We start from the raw sequence: 27,037 nt of genomic DNA on the forward strand, positions 1-27,037 counted from the left end.
TTGTTTATTATTGTTGTTGGATAAGTAATAGAAATCAAGAGAGGAGGGGAAGACGGGGGGGGGGGGGAGAGAAAGACACCCACAAATCTCCTTCATGGCCTGTGAAGCAAATCCCCTGTAGGTGGGGAGCCAGGGGCTCAAACAGGATCCTTACACTGGTCCTTGTGCTTCAAGCCATGTGTGCTTAACCCACCATGCTACTTACTACTCAGGCCCCAGAAACAGTTCTTTTTATATTTCACCTTATTTTTTAAAAAAAGATTTTATTTATTTACTAATTAGAAAGACAGGAGAGAGAGAAAGAACCAGATATCACTCTGGTAAGTGTGCTGCTGGGGATTGAACTCAGGACCTCATGCTTGAAAGTCCAATGCTTTATTTACTGTGCCATCTCCCAGACTACATTCATCTTATTTTTTTTTAGTATTTATTTATTTATTTTCCCTTTTGTTGCCCTTTTTATTGTTGTTGTAGTTATTGTTGTTGTTATTGATGTCTTTGTTAGAACAGAGAGAAATGGAGAGAGGAGGGGAAGACAGAGAGGGAGAGAAAGACACCTGCAGACCTGCTTCACCACCTGTGAAGCGACTCCCCTGCAGGGGAACTTGGGGCTTGAACCAGGGCCTTACTCCGGTCCTTGCACTTTGTGCCACCTGCACTTAACATGCTGCACTACCGCCTGACTCCCCCCCCCTTTTTTTTTAAAGAGTGAGACAGCAGGTAGATTGAGAGAGAGACAAAGAAAGATCTCTCTTTCCACAGCACTGAAGTTTCCTTCAATGGGTGGGGCCAGGCTTGAACCTGGGTCGCACACATGACAAGGCAACACAGCATGAAATGAGATATTTCTCCAGTACTGCCCTTTCTTTTTTAATTATTTTTTTTAAATGCATTTATTATTATTATTTAGAGAGGCACAGAGACCAAACCCCCAGAGGCTAGGTGGTGGCACACCTGGTTAAGCACACATAGTACTAAACTCAAGGACCCATGCAAGGATCTGAGTTTGAGCCCCTGCTTCCCACCTGTATGGGGACACTTCACCAGCGGTGAAGCAGGTCTGCAGGTGTCTGTCTTTCTCTCTTCCTCTCTATCTTCCCCACCCCTCTCAATTTCTCTCTGTCCTACCCAATAAAATGGGAAAATATTGGCCAGGAGCAGTGGATTCATAATGTCCAATGATAATCCAGGAGGCAACAATCAAACAACCCCTCCCCAAACAAAGCAAACAAACAGAGACCAAGCCCTGTGCAGCTCTGGTTCTGGTGGTGCTGGGGGTTGAACCTATGACCTCTCAGGCCTCAGGTATGCAAATCTCACACTCTAAGGGGGTGCTTTCTGCCTGGCCCCAAGGTCATTTGAGGCCCTGACACATTTTCTTTTAAGGTTGCATTTATTTTGTTTGTTTTACCTCCAGGGTTATCACTGGGGCTCCAAACCCCCTGCTCCTGGAGGCTATTCTTTCCCTTTTGTTGCCCTTGTTTATCGTTGTTGTTGTTGTTATTATTGTTGCCACTGATGTTGTTGTTGGATAGGTCAGAGAGAAATTGAGAGAGGAGCAGAAGACAGAGGGGGAGAGAAAGATAGACACCTGCAGACCTGCTTCACTGCTTGTGAAGCGACCCCCCTGCAGGTGGGGAGCCAGGGGCTTGAACTGGGATCCTTATGCCGGTCCTTGTGCTTTGTGCCATGTACACTTAACCTGCTGCATTACCACCCACTCCTCCATATTTATTTATTTTTAACATTTTCTTTGTTTATTCACATATTGAACAGAGACAGAGAGGAACCAAAAGGGGAAGGGGAGATAGGGAGACAGACAGACACTCGCAGCCCTATTTCACCACTCATGAAGTAACCCTCCTGCATGTGGGGGGTGGGGGTTTGCACCAGGGTATGTCATGGTAACGAGTGTGCTTAGCCAAGTGCACCCCACCTGCCCCCAGGTGCTGTACCTTTCTCTGTGTGCTGAAAGGGCTGGGGACCTGGACACAGAGAAGGTACTGACTTGCTCAGAGACACCCAAGCTGGGGCTGGGGTCCAGGACTCCCCTCTATCATTGACTTTCTCCTCTGAATTCTGGGGTCACAGGCTACATTGTGTGAGTATGCACCACAGACCGGGCGTCCCAGAAGCCACGCGGTGACTGTATGGGAGATATTTCCTCAGTATGTGCGTTATCTGTCTCCTTTCTTTCTCTCTTCCTTCTTTCTTTTTATTTTTTATTTTATTTTATTTTCCCTCCAGGGTTATAGCTGGGCTCGGTGCCTGCACCATGAATCCACTGCTCCTGGAGGCCATTTTTTCCCCTTTTGTTGCCCTTGTTGTTGTAGCCTCGTTGTGGTTATTATTATTGACGCTATTCATTGTTGGATAGGACAGAGAGAAATGGAGAGAGGAGGGGAAGACAGAGAGGGGGAGAGAAAGACAGACACCTGCAGACCTGCTTCACCGCCTGTGAAGCGACTCCCCTGCAGGTGGGGAGCCGGGGGCTCGAACCGGGATCCTTACGCCGGTCCTTGTGCTTTGCGCCACATGCGCTTAACCCACTGCGACACCGCCTGACCCCCTCTTTCTATTTTTTTTAAAGCAAGCATCTTTTGCCCCCAGAAGGGAGTAGAACATTTTTTTAAAGCTTTATTTATTTATTGGACAGAGATTGCCAGAAATTGAAAGGGGAGGGAGTGACAGAGAGAGACAGAGAAATGCCTGCAGCCCTGCTTCACCGCTCGCAAAGCTTTCCCCCTGCAGGTGGGGACCGGGGGCTCGAGCCTGGGTCCTTGTGCACTGTAACATGTGCGCTCAACCTGGTGTACCACCACCTGGGCCCTCTTTTTCATTTTTTTAGATTATTTTAAAAAACACTGTTTATTTTCGATAGACATTGAGAGAAGCTGAGAGGGGAGGAGAGATAGGGACAGAGACACCTGCAGCTCATGAAGCTTTTCCTCCTCATGAAGCAGGTGGGTTGAGGGGCTTGAACACGGGTCATTGCGCACTATAATGTACGCACTCAGCCAGGCATGTCAGTGCCTAACCTCTTCTCCCCCCCCTCCTTTCTTTCTCTTCCTTCCTTCTTCTTTCTTTTTCCATTGACATCTTGCATATATTCCATTTCACCACTCCAGGGGTGATTATGCCATTCTTCAATTTCAGATCGAGAGAGATGGAGAGTGAGAGACAGAGAGACACGGAGGAGAGACATCACAGCACTGCTCCACCATTTGTGGGGCTTCTACTGGTGCTGTAGTGTTTCCTTGTGGTGCCAGGGCTTGAACCCAGGGCTTTGTGCATGGTGAGGTGCTCTCCGCCAGAGGTCACTCCATGTAGGCCTCGTCACTTGTCCTTTTGTGTTTGGGGAGACTTCAGTGGTGCAGTTGGGTGCTCCCCTAGACTGCACCTGGGGGTGGCTGGCTCTGGAGCTCTCTGTGGTCAAGACTCCTGACAGACTTGCTGCCCCCCCTGGAAAGCTGTGTCCACCTGGAGGGGGAATGCTGTCTCCTGGCCTCCATTATTCCCAGGCCCGCCCTGCCTGCAACACTAGGGACCTCTTGCTAATGTCTCCTGCCAAGGGCTCCCCACCACCCCCCTGAGCTCCATGAGGCTGGCTCTCTCCCTGTGACTCCTGCCAAGGGATGTTCCTGGTTCCTCCCTGAAAGAGACTTGCAGGTGGCATGTCCACCCCGTGCCCCCCCTGCCCCCATGGCTGTGCCACTACTCTGAGGGCCCTCAGCTTGGCCAGTGCCCCTCCCACCCCAATTCCTTTAAGGGTCTTGCTGGCTCCAGCCGGGTGCTTTCTCCCTGGGCCCCTGCCAGGTGCGATACCTGGATTCCAGGAGAGGGTTGAGGGGCAGTGAATGCTTCCTTGTGGGGTCTACCACGTACTACCGAAGACATGATTCACATCCTCACCCCACCTTTGCTGGATGACACTGGCAGGGTCCTGTGGCTCTGGGGACAGGGTTCTTCCTCCTGGGGCTGGGTGAGGTTGGGACTGTCCCCCACTGGTGGCATGAAGTGTGGAAGAGAGCAAGCATGCCAGGACTCACTTCAGCACACGAGATGCTGGGAATCAAACTCAGAATCATATATATATACAATTGCCTCCAGGGTTAATGCTGGGGCTTGGTGCCCGCACCACAAACTCAATGCTTCTGGTGGCCATCTCGTTCTAGTTTTGTTGTTGGATAGGAAAGAGAGAAATGGAAAGAGGAGGGAAGATAGAGAGGGGGTGAGAAAGACAGACACCCACGGACCTGCTTCTTTGCTTGTGAAGTGACCCCCCGCCCAGCATGTGGGGAGCCAGGGGCTCGAACCCAGATCCTTGCATGGGTCCTTGCACTTTGCACCATGTGCGCTCAACCCAGTGTGCTATTGCCTAGCCCCCCCCCCCCCCCCCCCGATCTCATATTTTTAAGTTCAGTGCTCTAGCCACTGCGCCATCTCCTGGGCTGCTTGCTTGGTCTTTTGTTATAATGGGTTTCCTTTATTGTTTCACATTGTTCTTTTTGTTTGATTTGGTGTCTTGTCTTTTTGTGCGGGGTCGGGGTCCACACCCAGGACCTCAGCAAGTGCACTGCCACTGAGCCCCTTTTCTGGTTGTGGGATGGGCTCCGGCAGGAGAAAAAGCAGAGGTGGGCATGGACGGGCAGATGGGCCAGGCAGGAGGACATTCTAGGTGAGCTGAACATCACCAACGGCAGAGAGGTTCTCTGGTTCCTCTGTCTCTCCCACACACCAGGCAGGTGACCCTGAGTGTCCCTGTGCTGAGAGCTGGTGTCCATCTGGCCTGACCACTAGGCTTTCTGGGCTTCACACCGCAGGCTGGTGTGGTGGGGGGAAGCAGAGAAGATGCTGGTCACCACCTTCTTGCATCAGCTGAGGCTTCAGGCAGGGTGAGCAAGGCTGAGGGTACACCTGGGCCATGGGAGGGGCCCCTCCCCTGCCCACACTCACCTCCCAACAAAAGGTGCCACCAGGAAGCTCTCACCTTCACGGGCCAGGGCTGGATGGGGGTTCCGTCCCTGCCCAGACAGCACAGAGCAGACGTGCAGGCTGCAGCCTCCTTGGCCAGCAGGTCCCAGCGGGCACTGTGGGCCAGGTTGCCTGTGGGGTCAGCTGGGTCCAAGATGATGGGCCTGCAGTTCCAGGCCCTGGTTAGTCTCATGCCTGACAACTTGTGGGCATCTTCCTAAGGGATAAACAGACCATTTTCCTCCCTTGACCAGCCAGCACTTTACAGGGGGTAGCAGCAATGTGCAGACCATTTCTCCCTTCTGCATCCAGGGCAGACATTGCTAAGCAATTACTGAGCAGGGACGTGCTAACCCCTTCCCCATGAGAAGTAGGCATGGGTAATCAATTACAACACTGGCTCCATCTTTCTTTCTTTCTTTCTTTCTTTCTTTCTTTCTTTCTTTCTTTCTTTCTTTCTTTCTTTTCTAATTGATTAGGCTGCTGTGCTCTGTGGCTGAGCCAAGACACACACTCAGAACCCTTTTCCACTCCACACGCCCCTCTAAAGGGCAACAGCCTGCTGACTGGAGGTACGTCAGGAATTTGTGAAAGCATTTTTCGGTGCTACTTCAGAGGTGCCCAGTGAAACTGGAGATCTGTGGATAACAAGAGGGAGCTTGTCTTTCAGCTTCAGCATGCCCCAGTGCTGTGTGGCCATGCGGATGCTAGCATGGTCTCCACTGTCTATCTGAAATGCCATTCTCACTTGGAGTCTCGAGTTTTATCTGGTGACTACCAGACGCAATCAGGGAACTGCCTGCCCCTGTCCCTCCAGTGCTGCAGATGCCATTTGTAGAAAAGAGCTCAGGGACCAGGTGGAGCTCATTCTGGGAGGAGGCTTCCTTCTCTGCTCTGTGCAGGGGAGGGGGTGGGGAGTAAGGAGAAGGAGTGGCCCTGGTCTAGGGGGATGGGGTGGGAGCGTGGGGGGCTGGACCTAGGCTTCTGAAGCTGCCTCTGCAGGAAGTCTGCCACCATCCCGTCTTCACTGCCATAGTTGAGGGTCCAGTAGACGCAGAGCTGGTGGTACTGGCAGACCAGCTCCAGCACCGTGCGGAAGCCCTCAGCCATGCTGAACTGGGGGTTCTGGGCGCCCTGCTCCCAGGCGTACACTGTCAGCAGCTCCAGCCCGTGCTGGGGGGGCAGGGTGCCCTTCCCCTTGGGAACCTTGCAGCACTGGAGAAGGAGGAGGAGGATATGTTGAGTACATATTTTCAAGGAAGAGGTAGAGGGGGCCCTCTTAGAGCCCGCAAGCCCACATCCCCAGCCCTCACTGAGCTCCTGGCCCCAGGGACAGATGGTGGCTGCGGACCTGCCGGTACCAGTGCTTCACCAGGCGGATCAGGCTCTTGAGCTTGGTGGGGCGGGAGGCCACAAAGTCTCGCTGCAGCTCCGTGAAGCAAGGGGAGAACTCACCCGCCTTGTTGTAGCTGTGGATTAGGTCCATGTAGACATCAGAGCTGGGCCTGGAGCCGGGAACCAGCTGGCCTTCAAGGGGGTAGGCCACTGTTAGTCACTTCCCACAGTGCAGCGCCCCGGAGAGGACTCCCTAGAGCTGTGGGGGCCGCTGGGGGTCATGCTGCTTGGAGGGGGCCCAGCACCAACTCCCTGGGGAGGGGAGGTTATTCCCCGTGTTGTCCCCTCACCCCTGCAAACCGCTTGCCTGCCATCATGGAGCAAGTGCCAGCAGTGAGCTGGCCTGTCCTTACCACCTGGGACACCTGCTCCTGTGTTTATCCCCAGCGCCCAGCGCGGGGACATCCTAAGCCTTAGGGTCCCTTGCAGGCTACACAACTGACACCATTCTGTTTTCCTTATGTCTAAAGGGGTCCTCTGCCAAGTTTTTCACTTTCCAAACAGATGAACTAAAGAGACATGTAGAAATTTCTAGACACAAGGGGCTGGGCAGTGACACATCTGGCTAAGCACATATTACTGTGTGCAAGGACCCAGGTTCTGACTCCCACTCTCCACCTGCAGAGGAGTAGCTTCATGAGCAGTGAAGCAGGTCTGAAAGTATCTCTCTTTCTTTTCCCTCTATCTCCCCCTCCTCTGCCTCTATTTCTCTCTGTCCTATTCATTAAAATAAAATTTAAAAAAAGGAAAAAAATGGCCACCAGCAGTGGCAGATTCATAGTGTAGACACTGAGCCCCAGTGATAACCCTGGTGAGAATAATAAAAAAAAGGAGGCAGGGCATTGATATGCCCAGCTAGACACAACATAATCCTATGCAAAAGGACCCCCACACAAACCTGGGTTTGAGCCCCTACTCCGCACCTGCAGTGGGGACACTTCACAAGCAGTGAAGCAGTCTGTATGTATCTCTTGCTCTCTCCCTCTTTTTCTTCCCCACCCCTCTTAATTTCTCTCTGTCCTACTGAATAAAATGGAAAAAAAAAAGTAGGAAAAAGGAAAAGGAAAGATGTATTCTGGGAGCAGTGGTTCATAGCAGTGGCACCAAGCCCCAGCAATGACCCTGGAAAGCAAAAAGAAAAAAAAAAGATAAAGAAATTTCCAGATACCTCTCTCCCTGGCCTTTTGTCTTCTCAGAATGTGGGAATAAAAAGGGGAGAGATTTCTGCATATCTTGAACTCCCCTACCTGAAGCCAGGACTTAGTAGGTGTGAAGAGGCTTGGATGAGTAAGGGTCATGTCAGAGGAGGAGTTACTGTGTGAGCTTGTTGGTGGGGACTGGGGAGGTGGAGGAGTCTGGGTGTGCAGACACACACACACACACACACACACACTGGAGCTGGGTGTTGCCAAGACACAACAATGTCCCCGTTTCTGTGATGAAGGTGCTGGGGCTCAAGGAAGGCAGGCCCCTTGTTAAAGGTGATTGCCGGGACTAGAGCCAAAGGGGCCCCTTCTCCAGACTCTCTGCAGGAAAGACTCCGCGGACACCCATAGCCACAGAACCTGAGAGGGCAACCGGGAGGTCAGCTGTGCGGTGCACGAGCCCAACCACTGTTCATGGCAGCCCTGCCCCTCTCACCCAGGGCATCGAAAGCAGGCAGCACGTCGAAGTCCACACTCTGGCCCTGCATGGTCAGGGACGTCAGGGAGAAGCTCAGCACGCGGGGGTTCTCCCGCTTGGGGATCTCGAACTTCACCTCGAAGGGCTGCCCCTGCTGGCACGCCTCCAGCTGCGCCCGGATCTCAGAGATGACCTCGGCGCGCTGGCTGCCCTGCTCGGTGAAGTGGTGGAAGCAGCTGAGGAACACCACCAGGTCGGCATCTGAGCGGCCGCGGAGAGCTGTGCCTTTGGCCGAGGAGCCGCCCTGTGGGGAGAGGGGGCATGACAGGTGGCTTACAGCTCCGGACTTTGGCCAGCTCACCCACCTGTTCTGTCTTAGCTCTTTATGTTATTATTATTATTATTTTGAAAAAAAATTTATTTGTGAGCAAGATACAGAGAGAGAGACCAGAGCTCTGCTCAGCTCTGGCTTATAGTGGTACTGGGAATTGAACCTGGAACCTTATAGCCTCAGGGATGAAAGTCTTTTGCAGAACCATGATGCTGTCTCCCAGCCCTCAGTTCTTTAATATGTACTTCATTATATATATTTCAATAGGAAAGAGAGAACCAGTGTATTACTCTGGCACATGCGATGCCAGAGATTGAACTCAGGACCTCATGCTGGAGAGTCCAAACATTTATCCACCCTGCCACCTTCTGGACTGCTAGTGTGTTATATTTAATAAGCACATAGCATGGCTGTGAGGAAAAGAATGTGCAAGAGGTAGGCTTAAACTCCCAATAAGTGTGGCATTTCTGATCCCATTATATTTGGGGTTGGGAGGGATCTAAGAGGCTTCTTTCTTTCTTTCTTTCTTTCTTTCTTTCTTTCTTTCTTGGATAGGACAGAGAAAAATCAAGAGAGGAGGGAAAGACAGAGAGAAGGAGAGAAAGACAGACACCTGCAGACCTGTTTCACTGCCTGTGAAGTGACCCCCTTGCAGGCGGGGAGCTGGGGACTCGAACTGGGATCCTTATGTTGGTCTCTGTGCTTTGCGCCATGTGCACTTAACCCATTGTGCTACCACCCAGCCCCCGCTTTCTTTCTTTCTTTCTTTCTTTCTTTCTTTCTTTCTTTCTTTCTTTCTTTCTTTTAAATTTACTTATTTACGATTGAGTACACACATTACCATGAGCAAGGGCCCGAGTTCAACGCCCCAGTCCTTGACTGTGTGTGTGTGTGTGGGGGGGGTGACTTCAGGAGCAGTGAAGCAGGACTGCAGGTGTCTCTCTGTCTCTCCCACTCTCTCCCTCTATCTCCCTATTTTTTCTGTCTCTATAAGACAAAGAAATAATAAAAAGAAATGTCTACCAGGAGTGGTGGGGTCATCGTGGTGCAGGAACCACCCTGGTGGCAAACAGCAAAATAAGAACCAACTAGTGATAGTTTGGGGTGGACATGCGGTCCAAAGTGGGCCAGAGAGACCCCATTCCATGATTTTGTTTGCAAAGGTGGGCCTGGCACAAGCCCAGTTCACTGCTCGGGGCAGGCTGGCTGCCATGGGGCCTCTGACACAGGCCAGCTGCCCTGCTGGCCCTCATCACCCTGGGCTCTCACCTTGACCACCTTGAGCACTTTGATGGAAGAGTTCCGGAAGCAGTTCTCCCTCAGGAACGAGCAGATGGTTTCCACAGCCCTGTTCACCTGCATCAGGAACTGACGGCTGGGCTGCAGAAAGTCCTTGATAAACTTGTCTAGGTCGGTGGCTGGGGTTTGATAGAGCAGAGCGGGCTGCGGGGAAGTGGGGGGAGGTGGGGAGTGGGGCTCAGGAGGGAAGATCCCCGTGGAGGCCCAGGCCCTGCCACATGATGGCTGACAAGGACAGGCCTACACATACCGCCACCTCCTTTCCTTCCTGGCTGTCTGGCAGGTGCTCAAGGTAGCCTCAGAGGGACCTGAGTTCAAGTCTGGTCCCCCCCACCAATGCAGAGACTCAGTTTCCCCCTCTCTAGTCGGGGAATCGCTGGATAATCTTGAGCCTTAGAAACTGGTGAGGAGACCATGCAGTATGGAACCAGAAGACAGTTCCCTTGCTAGTGCGCTTTACTAAGCTTGAAGCCTTGGGTTCGAGCCCCATCCACTGCACCAGGTCTGGGGACTCTCCACAAATGGTGGAGCAGTGCTGTTGCGTTGGGAGCAAAAAGGATCCTGCAGCAATAAAGTAAATGGGGTGAAGTCACAACCCTGTGGGAGGTGCAAATGGCTGGCACCACAAGGGGCTCTCAGACATGCTGGGGACTCTTGTGCACCTGACTGACTGGGACAGAGGCCACAGGAGAAGGGGAGTAGAGGAAGCAAGGTTCCACTTACACAGATGTAAGCCCTGGACATACAGCTGGATATGCTTGCGCCTGCTGGGAGAGGGAGTATGGGGCACCAGTCGGAGGATCTGCCTCTTACCATCACATCCCAAGGTTGCACATGTGTCCCGTCTCCATTCACAAAACAGGCCTGTGTCTCCAGGACTGCCGCCTCCTGGGCCAGTACCTCCCAGTTGCCCTGGCCTACGTTCCAGGTGGGGTCGGCCGGGTCCAGGATCAGGGGTCTGGGGACAGAGTTGGTGGGCAGGTGGGCAGGGAAGGTGGGACTCAGTGATGGAAAGGGGGTCTGGGAGGCCCCATTGGGGAAGGGTGTAGGGACTGGGGAGAGAAAGAAGATGATCAGAATCTTAGGGCTACCCCAGCTTCACCCAAAGGCAGATGAAAACAACTCAGCAGGGCCCCAGCCCAGCCAACCTGGTCAGGGAGCAGTGGGCGGCCCCTTGGTTTGAGTAAGGGTCTTTTAGGGTGCTAATAAATTGGCCCAGGCTCTCTTGGGGGCCCCTGTGTCTATACTTACTCAGCAAAGATCCCCCAAGGAAGCATGTAAGGACAAGTGGAAGGAGCCAGACCCCGCCCTGCACCCCACCAGCATACAGTGACTCCAGGGAGGCACTGGGGGGAGGACCATGCAGGCACATGATGTCCCCATGGAGGTGGGCACCTGGGATGGCGAAGCAGGCGGAGAAGGTGTGTCCTCAGAGCTGGGTCCTCCAGGTTGTAGTAGACTGTCCAGTAGACACAGAGCTGCTGGTGCTGTTTCACTAGGCCCAGGACCGTCCTCAGGCCTTGGGCCATGTGGAAACGCTCCTCCCCACAGCCCTGCTCCCAGGCAAAGATGGTCAGGAGCTCCAGGGCATAGGCCGGGGGCAAAGAGGCCCCAGCTGGTTGTTCTCTGTCTTGAGCTGCAACCTACACCAATCAAGTGCAAGCAGCGAATCAGTGGAGGCGAACACCTACTGTGTGCTACACAAGGCTCTGAGCACTGGGAGCAGAAGGAGAGTAAAAATATTTGGAACCTTACGAAGGCCTGGCTCACAAGTCTCTCTTTACAGGTAGATAAACTGAAGTTCAGGGGGCTGGGAGGTAGCACAGTGGGTTAAGCGCACATGGCGCAAAGCACAAAGACCAACCCAAGGATCCCCACCTGCAGAGGGGTCGCTTCATAAGCGGTGAAGCAGGTCTGCAGGTGTCTCTCTTTCTCTCCCCCTCTCTGTCTTTTACTCCTCTCTCCATTTCTCTCTGTCCTATCCAACAACAATAACAACAGCACTAACAACAACAACAGTGATAAACGACAAGGGCAACAACAGGGGAAAAAAATTGCCTCCACAGACTGGGAGTATGGACCGACCAGTCAACGCCCATGTTCAGCGGGGAAGCAATTACAGAAGCCAGACCTTCCACCTTCTGCAACCCTCAACGACCCTGGGTCCATGCTCCCAGAGGGACAGAGAATGGGAAAGCTACTGGGGAGGGGGTGGGATATGGAGATTGGGTGGTGGGAATTGTGTGGAGTTGTACCCCTCCTACCTTATGTTTTTGTTCATTAATCCTTTCTTAAATAAAAAATTTTTAAAAAAATTGCCTCCAGGAGCAGTGGATTAGTAGTTCAGGCACTGAGTCACACTGATAACCCTGGAGGCAAAACAACAATAACAACAGTAAAAAAATTAATTAATTAATTAAATAACAGGTCCAGAGGGTAGGGAGCAACTGGTCTAAGCCCACACAGTGAGAGAAAAAAGGTCAGACATAAGAACTCACATAAAATGATGCAAAGTTCAAGGCCCCGAGGGGTTGTAAGGATTGATGAAGAGGAAGACTTTGGCATGGCAAAAGATGCTTGGGGCAGCATGGAAGTAGGGTGATGGTGAAGCTGGCAGCACCCTGCCAGACGTCCCTGGTCCTCAGTTCCCAATCACCCTTCACCCATGGCATCAAAGGCAGGCACAAAATATTTACTGTGGTAGCCTGATATCCACTGCAAGGGTTAGCAAGCTCACTGAATAGATGACAGCACAAATGTGGGTTGGCTTTGGGAGGAATGCTTGATGCTGAAGGCTTAGGGGTGCTCATGATTGAGAATATAGTGTCTGAGGAAACAGCAAAAGGAATAACTTGAATGTAGGAAACAAAACAGGAGGAGCATGTGCCATGTGAGGAGAAACATGGGAGATACACAGGGATGTGAACACCAGCCATAAAGAATGAGGACTTTAATGGAGGATTGATTCTCAGGGACTTTCGTGTCTGAATAGGAAGTGGGGCTAGAGGAGGTGGGCCTTCAGCTTGAGATGGCCAATAAGAAGTCAAGGTGGGAAACAGCCGGCACAAAGAGGGAGTTGACTGGCTCAGGCAGTGGCCATAACAGCAGCCGTTTCCTGGGAGAAGCATAGAGGTGTCATGGCCTCACCTGGTGGTACCAGTGTTTCACCAGCAGGATGAGGTTCTTCAGCTTGGTAGGCCGCATGTTCACAAAGTTCCTCCGAAGCTCGGAGAAGCAGGCGGCGTGCTCGCCCCCCTTGTAGCCTCTGTGCAGGAGGGCAGAGTAGACGTGGGGTTCGGGCTTGGCACCAGAGCTGAGCTGCCCTGTGGACATTTGGAGCAAGACTGAGTGCACAGTTCTAAGTGGAGACAGCATTTCACAACCCAGCAACTCCCTGGCCTTTATCAACAATTTCACATTAGTTATATAGCAGAGAAATTGACCATACACAATCTGTAGCAGGATAGTAGTGCTGGGTGCTTTACAGTGATGATGATGATGATGATGATGATGATGATTTTTTAATGAGTCTACCCAAGAATGAGCTCTGCTTGGTGGAAAGTCTTGGCCCCAGACAAGTGGTAAAGCCTGGTGGCTAAGGGAATGGGATCTGGAGCCAGAGAGGCCTGAGTTCAAATCTCAGCTGTGTGACTTTGCCTCTTTGGGCCTCAGTTTTCTCATCCGTAGTTGGAAGGTAATACCACATGAGTCTATCGTAAGAATCAAATGGAATTTACTCATAAATTAGAGCACGCTTAGAACATGCCACATATGCACTAAATGCAAACTGTTGCTATTGTTAATGCTATTATTTCCCAAGAGAAAAACATTCAAGGGAGCTAGCTGGTGTAGAGTCTCACACTTCTTCTGAATAAAGGTTGGATCTTTTGACTAGATGCCTCATCTCCCTAGATAATAACCTGGATCCACCTGCATATCAGATGTCAGGCTCAGGGAAAGAAAAACAAAACAAAACTAGTATAGCTATGGGCTCTTTGGAATATAACTAAAATAGGCCTACTAACTGTCTACAAAATGAAGACCCCCCCCCCCCCAACTCTTCATCTGCACTATTCCAGCCTTTAGGCTCATGATTAGCCAACAATTTGTTTGGGTGTATATGTTAAGTCTTTTTTCAGACACCAGGTTCCAGATGCTAACATGATGCCAACCAGACTTCCCTGGGCAGATGACCTCACCAATGTGTCCTAGAGCCCTGCTTCCCCAGAACCTCACCCCACTAGGGAAAGAGAGAGACAGGCTGGGAATATGGATTGACCTGCCAATGCCCATGTTCAGTGGGGAAGCAATTACAGAAGCCAGACCTTCCACCTTCTGTACCCCATACTGACCTTGGATCCATGCTCCCAGAGGGATAAAGAATAGGAAATAGCTATCAGGGGAGGGGATGGGATACGGAGTTCTGGTGGTGGGAATTGTGTGGAGGTGTACTCTTCTTATCCTATGGTTTTTGTCAGTGTTTCCTTTTTATAAATAAAAATTAAGAAATAAATTAGAAAAAAAAAAGATTTAGCTCAAAGAGTTAGAAAATTCACTATAAAATAAACTCTTCAAGACCATGACAATGTGATTTCTTTAAAAGAAAAAAGGCCCAAGAAGAACTGGAAAACTGTTAATGTTTGTTAAATTATAGTTGGGTGGGGAGTCGGGCTGTAGCGCAGCGGGTTAAGCGCAGGTGGCGCAAAGCACAAGGACCGGCATAAGGATCCCGGTTCGAACCCCGGCTCCCCACCCGCAGGGGAGTCGCTTCACAGGCGGTGAAGCAGGTCTGCAGGTGTCTATCTTTCTCTCCTCCTCTCTGTCTTCCCCTCCTCTCTCCATTTCTCTCTGTCCTATCCAACAACGACAACAACAATAATAACTACAACAATAAAAAAACAACAAGGGCAACAAAAGGGAATAAATAAATAAAATAAATATTTAAAAAAATTATAGTTGGGTGTTAGGCTGCATGCTTGAAACACTTCACTTTCTGTATGCTTGAAACACTTCACAGTGGAAACTTTTGTAAGGATCAGGGCCCCCAGGGCTTGTAAGATTTGATGAAGAGGAAGACTTAGGCATGGCAAAGAATGTTTGGGGCAGTGGGGAAACAGGATGACAGTGAAGGTGGCAGCACCCCATTACATGTCCCTGATCTCCAGTTCCCAAGCACAGGTCAGGCACCCCTCACCCACGGCATCAAAGGCTGGCAGCAAGGTCACGTCCATGTAGTTTTCGGTGTCCATAGATTGGAGCTGGAACTGCAGAGTCCGGGGCAGGCTGTGCTCAGGAAACTGGAGGCTCAGGCCAGGTACCGGGTCCCGCCACCAGGAATCCACCTGCGCCTGCATCTCCGGGAGGATCTCTGCACAGCGGGACACCTGGTCCTGGTGGTCCTTGAAGCAGTTGAGGAAGATGACGAATTCTGCATCACTGTGACCCCTGAGGTTGGTGCCCCGGCCAAATGAGCCCCCCTGCAGAGGGAAGGACACCTCAGATCAGCAACTCACTCTGAGACCATGAGTGCACCTCTGAAGCTGCTCTGCCACTGATGTCAGGTCTGTGACCTCTGACTTCTTAGAAGTCCAGCAGGAAGGTGACCTCTGACCTAGATGTCCATCTATCCATCCATCCATCCATCCATCCATCCATCCATCCATCCATCCATCTATCCACTGTTCATCAAGCTCTTAAATGCACTGGAATATACAAATGGATACAAGTAATGTGGGCTTCTGGGAATTCTATTATGGGGGGTGTGGGTGCAGTCAGCAAACAATAGTCCCCAGAAAGGATTAAGTGCTGTGTGGAGGCCAACAGGACAGTGAAGGAAATAGAGCTTGCATTTTTTTAACTTAATTAATTGGCCATTAGGGTTATTGGTGGGGCTTAGTGTCTGTGTGCCTCCACCAAGCTTAGTGGCCTTTATTTTTTATTTCCTCCAGGGTTATCGCTGGGGCTCGGTGCCTGCACTACAAATCCACTGATCCTGGAGGCCATTTCTTTCCCATTTTCTTGCCCTTGTTGATATTGTTATTATTGCTGCTGTTGTTGTTGCATAGGACAGAGAGAAATCGATAGAGAAGGAGAAGACTTAGAGGGGGGGAGAAAGATAAATACCTGCAGACCTGCTTCACTGCTTGTGAAGTGATCCCCCTGCAGGTGGGGAGCCGGGGGCTTGAACCAGGATGCTTGCACAAGTCCTTGTGCGCTTCCCACTATATGCGCTTAACCCGCTACGCTACTGCCTTAACCCCCTTTTTAAAATACAGAAGACAGAAACACAGAGAGAGAGATGTGTAGCACTTCTCCTCCTCTTGTGAAATTTCCCCCCTGCAGATGGGGACTTGAATGTGCTCTACCAGGGAAGCCACCCATCATCTGGCAATGCCATGAAGGTTCTGAGACCCAGGAAGGCAGTGGTCTGATCATAGTCACAGGGGCTTAAAAAATCCCCCAAAACTTCCCTTACAAATGTTGGCACAGAGGGTGGGCAGTGGTATGTCTTGTTGCATGTACACATTACAGTGCACAGGGACCTGGATTCAAGCCCCCACTTTCCATCTGCAGGAAGGAAGCTTCATGAGTGGCAAAGCAGTGCTGCAGGTGTTTCCCTGTCTCTCTCTCTCTCTCTCTCACCCTCCTTCAATTTCTCTGTCTTTATTAAAAAAAGGGCAGGGGGGAGAAAGCAATCAAGGAAGGAAGGAATAGGGGAAGAAATGGCCACCAGGAGTAGTGGAATCATGCAGGCACTCAGCCCCAACGATAACTCTGATAGCAATAAGAAAAATTAAATTGAATAAATAAATTAAAAGTTGACACGTAACCACCTCTGACCTGCTGACCGCCCACCATGGGCACTTGTCCCCCATCCCTCAGGCCTCCCCGCTCACCTTGCTGACCCTCGAGGGCTTGTGCAAACACTTCTCACGGAGGCAGCGCATCAGCTTGTCCAGGGCCTGGCTCACCTGCCTCTGGAAGCCCGGGCTGGGCTTCAGGCACTCCAGGATGAAGCGGTCCAGCTCCTTGGCAGGGGTCTGCGACAGATCCCACACCTTTCCCAGTGCAGGGGTGGTCATGCTGGCCGCCCCTGCATTCTGGGGAGGTGGGTATGAGGGCTGTCTGCTTGCTCCCTTTGGGGGTACAGCCTCCTGGTTTCTGCTGCCCTGGGGGGCCCTCTGGGTGGGGTCTGGATGTGGGGGCTGCCCAATCACAGTCTTTGGGGGTGCAGTCTCCTGTTTTCTGCTGTCTTGGGGGCCCCCAGGGGCAGGGTCTGGACATGGGGACTGCCCAGCCACAGCCTTTGGGGTTACAGCATCCTGCCTCCCGCTGTGCTCAGAAGTCCTCTGGGTGGGGTCTCGCTGGACAGGGTGGTCCAGGCCTCGGCAGCCAGTTCGTGGAAGGCCCTGGAAGTTTGTTAGGGAGTTGTGTCCCCCATGTGCAGAGGTTTCTCTGTCTTCTTGCAGCAGCCTCCCCTTCCCCTCCACTGCACAGTCAGGGCAACTGGGGTTCATCCAGGAGGTGTGGACTTCCCCTCCCACCCCTGTCACTGTGCCTTTGTGCAGGTTAGAGCCCTACGGAGGAGGGGCTACATGATCAGAGGGTGCCCAGTGGGCAGACTGTCCCTGTGCTTCCTCCTCAGGGGCTGGGGTCTGACGGTGGTGATTGAATGCCACACACCTGCTGTCCCCACTGTACCACCTGTCCCACTCCTCCTGCCCACAGCCCACGGCGATGCTCAGGGGACCACCCCAGGAGCCCCTGACTCACAGGCCCCTGCCAGGGCTGCACAGCGCCCCCTGACGACTGCTGGAAGCATGGCTGCTCGGCACATGACTCTGCCTCTCGGGCCAGCAGGTCCCAGCGCCAGGCCGACCCGTTGCCCAGGTCCCACGTGGGGTCAGCTGGGTCCAGGATCACAGGCCTGCAAAGGCAGATGACCAAGAAGGTTCTGGTCAGCAAGCAGGTTAGGATCAGGGGTCAAGCCAAGCTTGTTCCTGTGCTAACCCTGCGGCTTTCCAGCTGTGGGACCTAGAGCTGGTGAACTGCCTTCTCTGAGGCTCAGTTTTGTCACTTTCAAAAAGCAGGTGATGACAGTGTTTGTCTTGAAGGTGGAGATGAAACCAGGACTAGGGCGCTAGAATTGCATGACACCTGGCTCTGCCCTCCCCATGCCAAGTCATCCCCCATGCTGACTCATGCCCCCTGGTACCAGGATTCCATTCCCAGACACACCTCTGCACATGCACCGGCGAACTTGGCCCACAGCCAGTTTGCAATAGCAAACAACCCAACTGTTCCTTAGCCTCAGAATGGAAAACACTGGGATACATTCACATAAAGGAATACTATTCAGTACTGAAAAAGAGGGAATGCCAAGTGCACACAGTCCTGTGGAAGGACTTCAGAGGCTTCATGCTGGGAACGAGAAGTCAGGCAGGAAAGTGAGTGAAGTCAGATTCCACTGAGATAGGTTTTTTTAAAAATTTTTTTATATTTATTTATTTTCCCTTTTGTTGCCCTTGTTTTTTATTGTTGTAGTTATTATTGTTGTTGTTATTGATATCGTCATTGTTAGGACAGGGAGAAATGGAGAGAGGAGGGGAAGACAGAGAGGGGGAAAGAAAGACAGACACCTGCAGACCGGCTTCACCATCTGTGAAGCAACTCCCCTGCAGGTGGGGAGCTGGGGGCTCGAACCGGGATCCTTATGCTTTGTGCCACATGTGCTTAACCCACTGTGCTACCGCCCGACTCCCTTGAGATAGGTTTTTAAGACACTCAGAACTGCAGTAGGAATGGAATGGATGGTCTTGAGTTCGTCTCTCATTGGAGGAGGGAAAGAGAGGCTCCTGGGGGCACTAGAGACACCTTCCCTTAATCTGGGGGTGTCTTAGAGCTCTGCTCACTTTGTAGAGAGCCATCCACTGTGCACTTGGGAAGTGCATGTTAAAACCCACTGCTGACACACAGAATGTGGTGCCAGGCCTCGAACCCAGGGCCTCCCTCATCTGAGGTGTGTGCTCTAGCACTGACCTATACCCCTGGCTCTACAGTGCTGTATTTCCCATAACTTCACCAAATAATAATAATTTATTTACTTATTTTTACCATGTCCTGTTCAATTCTGGCTTCTGGTGGTGCTGGGGTTTGAACCTGAGACCTCTGAGCCTCAGTCCTGACAGTCTTTTGCAGAACCTGTGTGCGGTCTCTCCCGCCCACACATGGGCTCTGCTGTGCTTCTGCAGCTGCACCCATGGACTTAAAGACTGCAGGGGCAGCAGCTGCTTTAGCCCTCCCTTGATGTGTCCTTGTGAACTGTCAGCCCCAGGCCTAGATGAGGACAACAGGGGGGCTGTTCAGAGGTACCTCGGTTTCCTAAGCTGGTGCTCCAAGAACTCTCCGATAGTAGGGTCCTTGGAGTCATAGTTGAGGGTCCAGTAAATGCACAGGTGCTGGTACTGCTCAATCAGGCCCAGCACGGTCCGGAGGCCCCGCGCCAGGCTGAAGGCACTCTCCCCACAGCCCTGCTCCCAGGAGAAGATGGTGAGCAGTTCCAGTGCATAGGCGGGAGGCAGCCTGTCCCCCGTGGCCTCCTGTGGCAGCACCTGTGAGAGGAGGGGCTGTCTGTCAGTGGGAATGGAGCTCACTCTGCAGAACGTGGGAGGGGGTGTGGGGGGACCTCTTGGTCTCCTACAGGCTGAGTCTGGGACTCCCATCCTATCCTAGAGCCACCTGGGGTTTCTTCTCTGGGGTCCCCACTGCTGGGGCTCCAGCAGAGTGATTGACTTATATTCGGGGCAGGGTGTGTGTATGAGATTCCAGCTCCCAGGAATGGGGAGCAGTCAGACGGAAGGCAGGGGTTGTTCTGAGATGGTAACTCTCCCCCAAGTGAAACAGGGCAGATCTGAGGCCCAGGTGGATGGCTGATTGGAGAAGGGGGCATCCTGGTTCCTAAGGACAGGGCATCAGGTGTCCCTCTGAGTGGGAACAGGGCAGAAGACCAGGGCTCTGGCAGCCACTTCTGCCCCTTGTCCACCCATTCTGACAACATGATCTCTGTACCATGCACCTCACTCCCTCCACACTATGGCATGGTGCTGCTGGGAGGCAACACATCAGCTTGCCAAGGGGTGACTCACCTGGCTACAGGTGACCCCAGTCTCTCAATAACTATCAAGCTGGGAAGCCCTGTTTGCATGGGAAGAACCTGAGACTCAGAGCCTCACACACTGCTTTCTGTGAAAGACACAGGCCCAGAGAAAGCTAGGAACTTGCCCAGGGTCGCACAGCAGAAACTGGGTACCCGCTTATGGTAAGAGTCCAAAAGGCAGACCAAGCTGTGAGCCTCAGGGTTTCTCTTAGGTGGGGGAGTTATTCCTTCATCAGGCACGGGCTGAGCACCCCTTCCTCTATACACAGAAGGAGGCATTCCAGGAGGCAAATAAACTCCACATCACTTCACAAAGACATAAAGCATTCCAGACAGTTCCAAAAACTCTAAACATGAAAAGCAAATCTTAAAACTTTTTGGGAAGAGCACTTGGTGCCATAATCCTAGAAAACCAGAACAGGCAAACATTTCTTAAACAAAGACACATCAGACATAAAACATGAAAGAAAAAGAAAATCGCATCCAGTAACACTAGAATTTGAGGATTTCCTGGGAAAAAAAAATCTATCTGCAAAGTGAAAGGACAAAGCCTGGACCAGGAGAGAACAGAACAGCATTATACCTAATCAATAAGAACCAGTAGCCATAATATGTAAAGAACTCCAGCAAATCAACAAGAAGACAGCTCACCCAGTGGAAAGTGATGAGCACATGGTACCAGCAGGCTGGTTTGCAGCCCCAGACCACTCACAGGCACAAGTTCAAACAGTACAACTGGAGCAGGGACACGCCCTGGTGGCCTCACCTGGCGGTACCAGTGCTTCACGAGCAGGATCAGGCTCTTCAGCTTGGCAGGCCGCGTGTTCACAAAGTTCCTCCGTAGCTCCGAGAAGCAGGCGGCGTGCTCGCCCCCCTGGAAGCCACTATGCAGGAGGGCAGAGTAGACGTGGGGTTCGGGCTTGGTGCCAGAGTGGTGCTGCCCTGTGTGTGTAGGGGGGTGGGGCAGGCCTGTGAGTCAGGAGGAGCGAAGAATGGTGGGGCGGTGTTGGTGGGGGTGCTATGAGAGTATGACAGAGAACTGGGGGGTAGAGAGAACTGCACAGAGGCTGGGGGCCGGGGACAGGGGTTAAGACGCCTGGAGTGGGGGGCAGGGAGGAAGCCTTTTCTCCTGAATGGCCAGGTGGTCCCCAGGGTCCCTGCCAGAAGGACACAGCTCTATCAGTTGTCCAAGGCTGGTAGTTCTGACTCCTTGGTTGTGGTGGCTCAGCTCCCCGCACGCCGGGCAGCAGGCTCAAAGTTTCATGCCAACCCCCACCACCGTGATCTCCCTGCCCAGCCTTCTAAGGCAAGCCCACCTCCTCACCCCGCTTTACAGTGGAGGAAACTGAGGCACAGAGAAACTCAGTGGTACGCCCAAGCACTGACTTCACAGATTTGTGCTTAGGAGTTGAGAAGAAACATGCCAAGTGTTTTGAGAAGTCGGCTATTTAAGAGCAAGAGCAGTTATGACAACTATCTGTTGGAGGCGGGTGTCCTCACCATGGGGCACTAATGGCTGTCTGCTGGGACTTTGTAAGCCTGGCCAAACCCGAGAAAGCTGGCCCCAGAAGACAGCTGTAAATAGTCACAGAGGGTTGGGTGGTGGCACACTCATCCTGGTTGAGCGCACAAGGACCAGGGTACAAGCCCCCGTTCTTCACCTGCAGGCGGGGAAGCTTCACAAGTGGTGAAGCAGGTCTGCAGATGTCTCTCTTTCTCTCCCTCTCTCTCTCTCCCCTTCCCTCTTGATTTCTGTCTCTATCGAAAAATAAATAAAATAAATTTTAAAAATAACACCAACTAGAAACACATGAAAAGTGAGAACAGCAGTAAAATTAGTGCATGGGGCGGCCTGGAGGTGGTTCTATGTGAGAATGGGTGTTTCGTATGTCAACCCCTGGTCCTGAGTGTGATGGAGAAATGCTTTGGTGTCTCCCTCTCTCTCTGTCATGAAATTAAAAGAAGGGCGGCAGAGCAAGAACTCATCTCGTCCGGTCACATGCCAGGCTCTGCTCTAAGTCAGTTGCGTGCCCCTGTTGTCTCTAGCTCTACAGACACGTTCTCTTGTCACATTGCTGTTGGTCACAGCAGCATGTCTCAGTCAAGCAGAGGCCTGTTCTATGACAGGTACACTAGGCCCAAATCACAGGCAGCCGGTAAGTTACGAGAGAGGGCTTTGCAGAGTACTCTGGGGCTTGTGCTCTGCGCCTGCGGCCTGGGATGTGTGTTGTTTGCTTTGGCCTTTGGTGTTCCTGGTGGGCTGAACAGCCATGAACAGACAGCATCTTGCCTCAGGACACAGACCCAGGAACAACTAGGTGTTTTGGGCTCTTGTACTGCTCAAACCTGAAATGTTTAGAGAAGAAACAGGAGCCCAGAGAGGGCTGCCCAGTACCCAGCATGCTGGTGTGGGGAAGCCCTGTCATGGCCCCAGTGCTGTGTTCTCACCCAGAGCATCAAAGGCGGGCACCAGGCTGACATCCATCCAATTTTCTTGGTCTGTGGCTGTGAGGCGGAAGCGGAGGGCCTGGGGCGTGTCCTGTTCCACAAACTCCAGGTTTAGACCAGAGACAGGCTGCTGCCACCATGATTCCAGGAGAGCCCGCATCTTGCTGAGGATCTCAGCTCGGGAAGCCCCTTGGTCCTCATAGCGCTTGAAGCAGTTGAGGAAGATGACAAGCTCAGAGTCACAGCCACCCCGCAGGGCGGTGCCCCGACCAGAGGAGCCTCCCTGAGAAGCCAAGGAAACACAGCGTCCTGAGAACAGTGTACATCCCAATGCCAGGGCCCACGCCGGCTGGCAGCAGCCTAAACAGGGGGAAGAGGTTGTGGGGGGCAGTGGCTGCCAGTATGGGGGCGTGAGGGAATAGGGACCTGAGCTTTTCAGAGACACAACTTTCAAATGTATGACTTATTTTTAAGTGATAAACTTAAATAAATAAATAAATAAAAGGGGGCTAGAGAGACAGCATCATGGTCTGCAAAAGACTTTCCTACGTGGGGCTCCGAGGCCCCAGATTCAATCCCCAACACCACCATCAGCAAGAGCTGAGCATCACTCTGGTCTTTCTTTGTGCTTCTCTCTAAAAAACTAAAAAAAAAATTAATAAATAAATAAAAGCCATCAACAGGGGCGGGAGTAGATAGCATAACGGTTATACAAAGAGACTCTCATGCCTGAGGCTCTGAAGTCCCAGGTTCAATCCCCTGCACCACCATAAGCCAGAGCTGAGCAGTGCTCTGCTGTTTCTCTCTGTGTCTTTCTCTCTGCATCTCTCTCAAAAATAAAATAAATAAAATACTTTAATAATAATAATAATAAAAGCCATCAACAGTAGTAGGTGAAACAGATTCTGGTTTGCACAACCCACATCAGTACCCTTAGCCAAGGCTCATCCAGAACGGTGACAGAACTCACTGCATATCAGAGACCTTTTTTTTTTTATTCTCTTTTGTTGTTTTTATTGTCTTTAGTGGTGTAGTCGTTGCTGGATAGGACAGAGAGAAGTGGAGAGAGGAGGGGAAGACAGAGGGGGAGAGAAAGACAGACACCTGCAGACCTGCTTCACCACTTGTGAAGTGACTCCTGCAGGTCGGGGAGCCAGGGGCTCGAACAGGGAATCTTACACTGGTTCTTGTACTTTGTGCCACCTGTGCTTGACCTGCTGCACTACTGCCTGACTCTTCATCAGAGACTTTTTAAAAATCTATTTATTCCCCTTTGTTGTCCTTGTTGTTTTATTGTTGTAGTTATTAATGTTGTTACTGATGTTGTCGTTGTTAGATAGGACAGAGAGAAATGGAGAGAGGAGGGGAAGGCAGAGAGGGGGAGAGAAAGATAGACACCTGCAGACCTGCTTCACCGCCTGTGAAGCGACTCCCCTGCAGGTGGGGAGCCTGGGACACCAACCGGGATCCTTATGCTGGTCCTTGCGCTTTGTGCCACGTGTGCTTAACCCGCTGCACTACCGCCCAACTCCCATCAGAGACCTTTTTATGAAACTTCCTGGGCTTCTTCCTGCAAAGTCACCAGTCCAAGGACTTGGGAAGGAATCTCAGAGTATTGCCTGGGCCTGGCACTGTTGAAGGCCACATGTCCACAATCTCCCTGCTAGTGGGAACCCACTTGCTTGGGCTGTGAAAGGCCCACAGCAGGAAGGAGCAGTGCGGCAGGTGAGGGAGGAAAAACAGGGTTACCCCTCCAGAGGTGACCCACCCATCATCAAACTGGAGGTGCTAAGTCAGGGGCATGCCAGTCCTTGTACCCCAACCCCTCCCGTCAGGGCCTGCCGACCAAGGGGGAACAGGAAGTCGAGACCCTGTCACCCCCTGCTTCTGAAGGAGGGAAAAGCCTTATTGCCCCTTGAGCTGGCATTTGGCTTACAGTCCTCTCCTTCCAATCAACTTCCTCGCCCCCCAGAGTTCAGCCTTTTATCCAGGTGGATGGACTGGAAACCGCAGAGGCAGACTGGGGGTGGGGGTAGGGGATGAGGACCAGCAAGGAGGGTCCAGAGCCCTCACATCTTCCTGGGCTGAGACTTCTTATACTCTATTTTCTTTCCTTTCTGTTTTATTTATTTTAATGAGAGAGAGAGAGAGAGAGAGAGAGACCACAGCAGGGGGTTCAGCTCCGTGCTGGGGATGAAACCTTTGACCTCAGAGCCACAAGCATGAAAGTCTTTTTGCATAACCATCATGCTGCTTCCCCAACCCTCAAACTTTATTCTAGACCAGAGCCTGTTGCTAACTGGTCTTAAGTAGTCTTTATATTTCAAGTGGGCTAGGCCAGCAGGAACAGGGGTGGGGTGTGAGTCCAAAATCTTTTTTTTTTTTTTTGCATATTCACTCTTCTTTTAAGGGAAAAAAAAACACCTCATGGAACTGGAGGTGATTATGCTTAGTGAAGTAAGGAAGGAAGTAAAAGACAGCTACTCGATGATTTTACTCATATGAAATATAGAGACTGAAGCATACGAACTTGAAAAAAATATATAGTCAACCTATATCTAAGATCTTGGGAGACTATGGTGGTTGTCTTGGGTGGTGGTGGGGGGCACAGAACTTTGGTGGTGAGAACTTAAGTATAGAACTATACAGTTAGGGATCAGGCAGTAGCGAAGCGGGTTTAGTGCACGTGGCACAAAGCAAGGACCAGCCCAAGGATCCCAGTTCGAGTCCCTGGCTCCCCACCTGCAGGGGAGTGGCTTCACAAGTGGTGAAGCAGGTCTGCAGGTGTCTATCTTTCTTTTCCCCTCTGTCTTCCCCTCTTCTCTCCATTTCTCTGTCTTATCCAACAACAATGATATCAATAATAACTACAACAGTAAAAAACAACAAGGGCAACAAAAGGGAATAAATAAATATTAAAAAAGTAAAAAAGAACTATACCATTATTATCTTCTGTATCACTTTTAAAAAATATTTATTTATTCCCTTTTGTTGCCCTTGTTGTTTTATTGTTGTAGTTATGATTGATGCCGTTGTTGTTGGATAGGACAGAGAGAAATGGAGAGAGAGAAGGGGAAGACAGACAGGGGGAGAGAGAGACACCTGCAGACCTGCTTCACCGCTTGTGAAGTCGTCCCCTGCAGGTGGGGAGCCGGGGGCTCGAACCGGGATCCTTATATAAAAAAAATTGGTAAAACACACACACACACACACACTCACTCACTCACTCACTCACTCACTCACTCACTCACTCACTCACGGGCACAGGAGACAGCCCTGAGGACTATCAGGATACTGGACGGGTCTCTCACAGGCCTGGACAAATGCCTAGATCACTCTGTGCCTCAGTTTATCCGTCTTTCACCACGGGGTTAGCAGCGCTACTCTACAGGGCTGGTGCAGGGTATTTTCAGGGCACCCGTTAGTCCAGATACAGCAGGTGTGCTCTGCAAGTGTGAAGGGAATGAACCGCAACCCCCATCCTCCCCCTCGGCCCGCCCTCCTCCCCCCACCAGAGCACAGCCCAGGCATGGCGGAGTCCTTTGCATGACCACTAAGCTGTCTGCCCGCCCACAGTGCCACTTCGGGCTCCCAGCCACCTGGGCAGTGGGGAAGCTACTCCCGCACATAGACGAGCCCCAGAATTCCGGCCTGGCGCCCACCTTGACTGTCTTCAGCACCCTCCAGGTCGGGGTCCCCGCGCCCGGGTGGCCCCCGCGCTTCCTCAGCGCAGCGCCCAGGTCGCCCAGGGCGCGCCGGGTGGCCTCCACGAAGCCCGCGGGCGGCTGCAGGCGGCCGGTCACCAGGCTGTCCAGCGCAGCGGCGGGGGTGCGGTACACGTCCATGGCCCCGCAGGAGGGTTTCCGGCCCCAGTCTGAGCGCCCCAAGGTGCCAGCAGAGCCTGGTCCCCAGTCTCCACCGCCTGAGGGTGTCATCCAGCCATCCAAGCAGCTTCCCCTCAACTCCAGTCCCACCTCCCTGTTGCCCCGCCTCTTTTTCTGCTTTCAGTTTCATTTCTTTCCCGGTTCTCTTCCTAGTGGGGTGTGTGAGGCCTTCCCTGCCCATCTCCACCGGAAGTTACCTCGACAGGTCCACAGGCATAAACTTCGGTGCCTGGGAAAGTACCCTGATCTATTTTTAATTTGATTTGATTTCATTTAATTTTAGATAGAAACAGAGAAGTTGCATGGGAACAGGAGATGGAAGGGGAGAAAGAGAGAGAGGCACCTGAAGCCCAGCTTCATCACTCCTGAAGCTTCTCCCCTGCAAGTGAGGACCAGGGCCATGAACACAGGTCTTTGCAACTGTAATGTGTGAGCTCAAGTAGGTGAACCACGACCAGCCCCTTGTCGGAGCTTTTAGGAAGGGCGCAGGATTTGCTAGGAAAAATGTCAGAGCCACCACCAGGCTCTCTCCGACCCTCACCTCCCTCACCTCAGCACCACAGTAACAAACATAGCTGCTCCTGCCCTGTGTGTGTGTGTTTAAATATTTATTTATTCCCTTTTTTGCCCTTGTTGTTTTATTGTTGTAGTTGTTATTGTTGTTGACGTTGACTGGATAGTAGAGAGAGAAATGGAGAGAGGAAGGGAAGACAGAGGGGGAGAGAAAGAATAGATACCTGCAGACCTGCTTCACTGCTTGTGAAGCGAGTCCCCTGCAGGTGGGGAGCCGGAGGCTCGAACTAGGATCCTTGGGATGGTCCTTGCTTTGCGCCACCTGTGCTTAACCCACTGCACTACCACCCGACTTACCCCTGTGTGTGTTTATAGCATCTTATTTAACCCTCCCAACAGGCACCAGACAGGGCC

General features: G+C 51.9%; 1 protein-coding gene across 5 annotated transcripts; it reads right to left on the minus strand.

Moving 5' to 3' along the window:
• Positions 1-2,624: 2,624 nt before the first annotated feature.
• Positions 2,625-26,219, minus strand: OAS3 (2'-5'-oligoadenylate synthetase 3). Of its 5 annotated transcripts, none has more exons than XM_060193052.1 (16): positions 25,889-26,219; positions 22,227-22,509; positions 20,545-20,747; positions 18,995-19,233; positions 17,396-17,549; positions 16,519-17,031; positions 14,817-15,099; positions 12,770-12,945; positions 11,018-11,265; positions 10,436-10,580; positions 9,593-9,766; positions 8,011-8,296; positions 6,326-6,501; positions 5,951-6,189; positions 4,991-5,138; positions 2,625-4,824 (listed from the first exon to the last, which is right to left on the minus strand). In XM_060193052.1, exons 1-16 carry the CDS (start codon positions 26,159-26,161, stop codon positions 4,813-4,815), a joined length of 3,552 nt encoding a protein of 1,183 aa, XP_060049035.1. In that variant the 5' UTR covers positions 26,162-26,219; the 3' UTR covers positions 2,625-4,812. The 5 variants fall into 5 exon arrangements, with proteins under 5 accessions (XP_060049035.1, XP_060049034.1, XP_060049033.1 ...); XM_060193051.1 differs by having other exon boundaries at positions 2,625-4,884; XM_060193050.1 differs by lacking the exon at positions 2,625-4,824 and having other exon boundaries at positions 4,838-5,138.
• Positions 26,220-27,037: the final 818 nt, after the last annotated feature.

The sequence above is a fragment of the Erinaceus europaeus genome, chromosome 6, assembly GCF_950295315.1.
Source record: "Erinaceus europaeus chromosome 6, mEriEur2.1, whole genome shotgun sequence".
Taxonomy (NCBI): Eukaryota; Metazoa; Chordata; class Mammalia; order Eulipotyphla; family Erinaceidae; genus Erinaceus; species Erinaceus europaeus.